Raw genomic sequence first — 7,381 nt, 5'->3', positions numbered from 1 at the left:
CAAGACGAATGGCGCAGAGAATTTCCCAGATAATAAAAAAGGCTTGTCTACCATTTTTTTTTTTTTTTTTTTTTTTTTTTTGTGGTTGAATGTCTTTTTTATCAGCTTGGTGAGTGAGGGATGTTTTATTTCTTATTATGATGTGAAAATAGTTACAAGAAAATTTTTTTATATAGTTTAGTTTTTCTTCATCCGTTTGTGGTCGACGGCCATTTGTTTCAAATCGTCTTACTTCAGTTTCTTCGTAAAAAAATAATCAAAGGACAAGGATTTTTTTCCTGTTTAGTTTTCTGTCTGTGTGGTCGACTGTCATTTCATCAGCATGTACTAAGTACTCTTAGTGAGGAGGGAAGGAAGGAGGGTTGTGCTACTCATGATCGCTTAGTCTGCAATAACGAAGTGGCAGAAGGTGGGCGTTGCCGTAATGAAGGAAATTAAAGCAAGCTCAGCTGTTTCTGGGCGAGTCGTAGCTAATTGGGTGCACGCTTCAGTTATTTATTTTACGGTGCAGGTCTTAGCTGATGAGTGAGGCTGGAAAACTAAAGGAGAAGAAAGAAAATGTAAAAATGTGAAACAGCATGAGAATGGACGAAATACAGGGAAGAATTAATGTTAAAGAGAGAAGGAAATTTAGTTGAGTAAGTGTGGAGAGGAGAAAGAAAGGAAGGGAAAATAAAGAAGAGAAAAAAAAATAGTGTATAAACGTGAAGCAAAAAAATTGTAGTTGAATACCCGTGAAGAAGAAAAACAAAAGGTAGGGAATGGGTGAAAGAGAACAGTGTGGGGAAAAAAAAATATGTCGGTTTAAATCCATTCTTCCTCAAAATGTAAGAATGTAAGCAAAAAAAAAAAAAAAAGTTGGAATTTTAGGGACATGGTACTGGGGCGATGGGAAAGAAGAAATGAAAGAGAGGAGATGGATACAAGTGAATGAAATAGAAAAAAAAAAAGGCGCAAAATAAACTTGAATTTTTAGATCGCTAATAAGACAAATACAAGAAAAAAGTGTGCAGATAATAATAAGCAGAGGAAGAGAACGAGGGAAAAAAAATGGACATGAGAGGAAAAGGAAAGAAGAAAAGATGAGAACAAGGGAAAATGATTATACCACCTTTATTATAGATAGGAAAAAAATTCCAAGAAATAATGACAAAAATTACAAAAATAGCCGTGTGTTTTAGTTTGAAGTGAGGAATGGGGAAGATCAGGAGGAGGAGGATGAAGTGAGGAATGGGGAAGATCAGGAGGAGGAGGAGGAGGAGGAGGAGGAGGAGGAAGATGAAGAGGAGGATGAAGAGGAGGATGAAGAGGAGGAGGAGGAGGAGGAGGAGGAGGAGGAGGAGGAGGAGGAGGAGGAGGAGGGGTAGCAGCAGTATTAAAACTATTTTCCTCATCAGAATATATATATATATATATATATATATATATATATATATATATATATATATATATATATATATATATATATATATATATATATATATATATATATATATATATATATATATATATATATATATATATATATATATATATATATATATATATATATATATATATATATATATATATATATATATATATATACACATATATACACATACGAGTATATATATATACATATATATATACGAGTATACATATATATATATATATATATATATATATATATATATATATATATATATATATATATATATATATATATATATATATATATATATATATACACACACACACAAAAGGTAAATTGTATCAAATCTACGGGACTGTCTACCATCTCTTCAATCCCTTTCCTCTCCATCCCTTAGCTGACACGCCCTTTCACCTTCACGTCGCCGCCCCAGCCTCCCTCTCCACCACCACCACCACCATCTGCTGCTGCTGATCAGTATTCCCATCTCGCGAAAAGCTAATCACCATCTTCTTTCATGTATTTTTTTTCCTTCTTTTGTGTGGCAATTTTTCTCATTATAGAATGGATATGCTTTTTGCTTCTGTGTTTTCTTCTTAAATCTTTATTATTTCGTGCAGTTTTTTTTTCCTGACGTGTTTGTTTTTCTTGGTTCTGTAATAGATTTTTTTTCTTTGTCAGTTATTTTGAATTTTGTGTCGATTTTTTTGCGTTTTTGTTGTGAAATTTCAAGGCATAGTTTGATTCTCTCTCTCTCTCTCTCTCTCTCTCTCTCTCTCTCTCTCTCTCTCTCTCTCTCTCTCTCTCTCTCTCTCTCTCTCTCTCTCTCTCTCTCTCTCTCTCTCTCTCTCTCTCTCTCTCTCTCTCTCTCTCTCTCTCTCTCTCTCTCTCTCTCTCTCTCTCTCTCTCTCTCTCTCTCTCTCTCTCTCTCTCTCTCTCTCTCTCTCTCTCTCTCTCTCAATGCATGTCTTATACCCACGCATGTTCCTACAATAAAAAAAAAGAAAAGAAAAAGAAACACGAGGAAAAGAAAACCACATATATTTTATACAACTTCTTTCGTTCAGTAACAACATAAATAATCTTTGTCATAATATTAATAACATAGTAATAGTAATCTCCTAGGTGACCCCAACTAGCGCTACCCGACCTCAGGATACACAACCCTCACCGCGGCGCCGTTCTCTTGCCACATTCCTCAGTACACTTGGGGGCAGCTCTCCAGACTCCTCACTACAGCACACTTTTCTCTGGATCCCTTCACTAGTTTCTTTCGGGACTTCCTTCACGTGCACTACCTCTAGTCCCTCAGTACATTCATGGGGCGTACTCTCAGTACACCTCAGCATTGCATATTTGACTTTCAATACACTTCAGTTGGTTTTCTTTCAGTGCACGTAAAGTCTTGTGCCCGCTCCGATACACAGGACACAGCTGCCTCTTGCCCGTACATGTGTTGACAATTAATACTGATGCAACACCTCCACAGCATCCCAAGTGTACTCAGCTAGTTCGGTTAGGTACTGCTCGCTCCTTGAGAAGCTGCACACGCATCCCAGGTTCCCGCCCCGCACGGCTTCCTGACTAGATCATAAAACATCATATACATCAATTGGGAGAACTAGGTGCGTAAGCTCGATATGAAATTGTTGTTTGGCACACACTTCCCTCCGGATGAGGTGTTTGGTGATTGGTGGTGAGCATTGGCCGGCGTGGACATCACCAGCTGGCGGTGTTCTGCTTGTTCTGGAAGGGTGGGGGTTACTCACCCTAGACTAAAATGTTTGGTGTTTGTGTTACGTTCGTGACGTGTTTTCTTTTGACGCATTGCAACTTGCGATTGATAGTGATTATAGTATACATGAAATGCTGATAGAATATAGGAAAGTGGATGTATTAATGAAGATAAGGGCGTTTTAGCCTTTAGCTTTTTGATTCACAGCAAACGTCAAATTCGGTAGGAACTGAAAAATATTTATTTTAATTTCAAAAAAGGTTGGAAGCTGGAAGTTAATACGATCATAACAATCAACAGCATTTGTACATGACGTTACTAACATGTTGTAATGGTCGGAGTAGACAGCCTCCATGGCTCACCACTCAAGCAAGTGACATGCAGCTCAGCCTTTGGTAGAAGGTTCGTGTTAGAGTTCTTTCCCCAACAAAAATGGTGGATGTTATTACAAAAATGGCACCGTAATTTCGTTACTCATAAGTGTATGATTATGTTGAGACTCAGCTGTCAAAATATTGTTTGAAAAAAATATTTTGAGCTTATCATTGAGTGAGACACAATTCACAGATGAAAGTTCCCAAGCAGCTCCTCCGTGCAGACTGGCGTCCTGCCGTCACCGCCGCGAGCTGTGCCTGGCGTGGGCGTGCGGCGCGCTGGCCGCTACCAGACTCCTGCATCACGACACTGGGGGCGTGTGCTGCGCCTCCCCCAGCACTGGGGAGGGTCAGCCCCTAGCAGCAGCAGCGTCACCGTGTCCGCGTCATTTGAAGGCGTGAGGTACTGGAACGACTCGAGGTTGTCCTGGAAGAGTCCCGAGTCAGCGGCGCCGCACAGAAGAGTTACCAGGTCTGGGTCTTGGGGTGTGTGGGCGGATTCCTGTTGTGGGGTCTTGGTGGGCACGCTGCTAGGGTGGCACAGGGAGGCCTGGGGCTCCTTGGGTCTGGAGTCCTCCTTCAGGATGCCTGAGAGCACCCAGGCACACGTGTCCTGCGGCGCGTTGCCGTCCAGCATGTCCTGCAGGGACCTGATGTAGGCGGAGGCGAGTCGCAGCGTGGCGATCTTGGTCATGTCAGCGGCAGCGCGGCGGCGACACACCCACGAAGGCAGCACGCCCCGCAGACTCTCGAAGGCCGTGTTGATTTGCCGCATGCGGTATCGCTCACGTGCGTTGGCCGTCTTCCTGCGGTAGCGGGACAGCGGCTGCGGCCGCGTCTTGGGCCCCGTGGGCTCGGGCAGACTCCAGTCGGGGTCGCATCTTTGCCGAGCCTTTAGAGAGCGAGGTCGCAGTTGGTACTTTCCGCTTGGAACCGCTGATGCGTCTTGAGAACACTCGTTATTATTGTTATTATCCACAGAAGAGTCTACACTGTCCCCCTCTGACTCGTTTTCGTCCTTTTTTGCCATTTTGGAAGTGATCATAGTTTTTCAGGACGCCAAGAGAAAGCACCGCACGTCATATCAGAGGATTCACCTCGTGTGTTTTCAGTCACTGGCTTGGTCCTGCACCGCAGTCTCACAGCTGTCAATGCTTGGCGGTAAGTGGCTTGCCGCGATGTCTTACGACGGTGCGGGGATTGGAGAACTCGTGGAGCGTGGAGGGAGGCACGTCAGGTGGCGGAGGGCGGCGCCACACGATGTTGCTGCAGGACGGGGCGGCCAGCCACTGAGTCCCTGCCTCGCGCCGCGGTGTAGTCACTGCCACCCTCTCCTTCACCCCCCTGCTCTCCCTCCCTTTCCCCGCGACTCCTACTATTTCCCCCTCTCCCACCATGCCCCTTCACCTCTTCCATGCACTCTCTCTCTCTCTCTCTGTCTCTCTCTCTCTCTCTCTCTCTCTCTCTCTCTCTCTCTCTCTCTCTCTCTCTCTCTCTCTCTCTCTCTCTCTCTCTCTCTCTCTCTCTCTCTCTCTCTCTCTCTCTCTCTCTCTCTCTCTCTCTCTCTCTCTCTCTCTCTCTCTCTCTCTCTCTCTCTCTCTCTCTCTCTCTCTCTCTTAGTCCGTCTGTCTGTCCACGTATCTGCATGATTGTCTTTCCATTTGATTGGCTCTGTCAGTCATCCCGCTGGCTCCCCTGGCCAAAGCTCGCCTGTATATCTATATAAATGGAGGCGCGTCCATTTGTGTGCCTCGCTCTTTCTTTTTCCTCTCGCCTGATTTCTCTCTTTCGTATCTCGACTCTCTGCTCCTTTCTTCTTAGTGTGCCCATAATTCCTCTCCTCCCTCTCTCTTTCTCTTTCTTTACTTCCTACACTCACCTCCCCTCACCTCCCCTCCCACCGCCCACTCTCTACCATGTGCTAACCCCCGACTCTGGCCCACCAACCCACCCAGACCACCCCCTCCAGCCCCGGCCCGTCCAGCTGCCCGTCGTCGCTCTCGTCTTTAACTCTGTCCTGTTTTTCCCGCCGCCCGTGAGTTTGGCTTTGGGTCTGGACTGCCGTTATGGGTCATTCCAGGGGTTGTGCGGCGGCTGGTAGGGTCGGCGGGGGTCAGGCAGGGACCGGGAGGCTGCTAAGGGCTGAGTTTGATCACAGATTTGACCTGGCACGGGGAGGTCGCTTCATCCTTGACTCTCGGCGGATGAAAGCTGCGGCTGGTCGTCACCGTTGGAGTGTGGACTATTACATCGGATTATCGGTATTGGGGTTATAGCGAAGTTGGAATTGTGCATCAGAGGGTTGGAAGTGATTGGCCAGCTTCCCTTTTGGTGTAATTTAGTGGCATTGCAGTTTTGTCAGTTTATTTTCCACATTAGCCGCCGTAATTGGTTCGGGGAAATTGTATCGGTGATGCGGCAATTGGTGGGAGATAATCGCTGTGAGGGAGAGAGGGAGAGGGAGAGGGAGGCGAGGTAAGGCAGGGTCGGGAACTGAGTCACGGGTATTTCAATTCATTGTCTCTCGATCTCCCTTCGCCCGGGGAAAGATTTCATGGTCTTCGTCTTCACCTTTACGTCAAATTCTGAGTAACTTTCACTCTCTGGTGGTGGTGTGGCGCCGCGCGGGGCTCATGAGAGAGAGAGAGAGAGAGAGAGAGAGAGAGAGAGAGAGAGAGAGAGATGGGTAATGATTCTCTTTTGCCTCTCTCTCTCTCTCTCTCTCTCTCTCTCTCTCTCTCTCTCTCTCTCTCTCTCTCTCTCTCTCTCTCTCTCTCTCTCTCTCTCTCTCTGATCGTAATCTCTGTGAAAGAAAATTCTGTCATCTTCTGTAGCAAGTGTCTCCTTTATTTTCTTTTTCGATTTTTCTTTTCATTTTTCTCTTCCATTTTCTCGGAATTGGATTTCCTTTGTTGCGGCTTAATTTCTGGATTCGTTTATTTTTTGTTTTTATTTTCCTTTACCTCGCTTTCCTGCTTTATCATTATTATTTTTTTTCTGACGTCTCTTTCGCGTTATCTTTTATCTCTCGTGTTTGTTGTTGTGCCTCGTCTGTTTTTGTCTTATTTCTATTTCTGTCTTTGGTCCTTCCTTTATTTTCCTTCCCTTATCTGGTTGTTTTCCATTTCGTGTCGCATACATTTTCCCTTTCCTTTTAGCGTGTTTGCATTCAAAATCTCGCCATTCTAATGTTTTTTTATCCAATAATTTCTGTACCTTTTTTGCTTTCTCTCCTTGTAAGTGTGAGTAATTTAATGTTTTGCATAATGAGCCTGTTTTACACATTTGTATTCCTATAATTTGGTCTCAAAAAACTCATTCTCAAAGCCGTATTTTTTGGTAACATTTCCCTTAAAAACTTACACTTTTTTTGTACCTAACACCTTCCTCTTGTCTCATTTGCTTTTGTCTCTGAATATCGTCGACTTTCCACTTCTCTCCTTCGTTGTCTCGCTTTTTCAACTCCTCTCCACTAGCAAATATTTTCATTCACAGGCGAGTGTCTACTTAGGCTAACTTCTCTTGGTAAAATATTTGTCTTCTACAACCATCAGGACTCACAAGACTAGTAATCACCTGCAACAACAACTGTCATCACCATCATAAGCCTTCCTTCGTCTTTTTACCCAACTATCCTTCTCTCTCCACTCTCTTCTCTTCCTTCACTTCTTCCTCTTCACCTCCACAAACACAAATCCCTTTTTTGGCGTTTTTTCGGTGTGTGTGTGTGTGTGTGTGTGTGTGTGTGTGTGTGTGTGTGTGTGTGTGTGTGTGTGTGTGTGTGTGTGTGTGTGTGTGTGTGTGTGTTTCTACTTTAGCATCCTTCTCCATTCCTCTTCATCCTCCTCCTCCTCCTCC

At 44.3% G+C, this 7,381-nt stretch overlaps 1 protein-coding gene across 1 annotated transcript; it reads right to left on the bottom strand.

Annotated features, from left to right (window-relative positions):
- Positions 1-2,439: 2,439 nt before the first annotated feature.
- Positions 2,440-4,831, bottom strand: LOC135100868 (neurogenin-2-like). The gene has a single exon (XM_064004380.1). It carries the CDS (start codon positions 4,566-4,568, stop codon positions 3,810-3,812), a length of 759 nt encoding a protein of 252 aa, XP_063860450.1. The 5' UTR covers positions 4,569-4,831; the 3' UTR covers positions 2,440-3,809.
- Positions 4,832-7,381: the final 2,550 nt, after the last annotated feature.

The sequence above is a fragment of the Scylla paramamosain genome, chromosome 5 (assembly GCF_035594125.1).
Source record: "Scylla paramamosain isolate STU-SP2022 chromosome 5, ASM3559412v1, whole genome shotgun sequence".
Lineage (NCBI taxonomy): Eukaryota > Metazoa > Arthropoda > Malacostraca > Decapoda > Portunidae > Scylla > Scylla paramamosain.
This window is presented reverse-complemented; position numbering and strand designations above follow the sequence as displayed.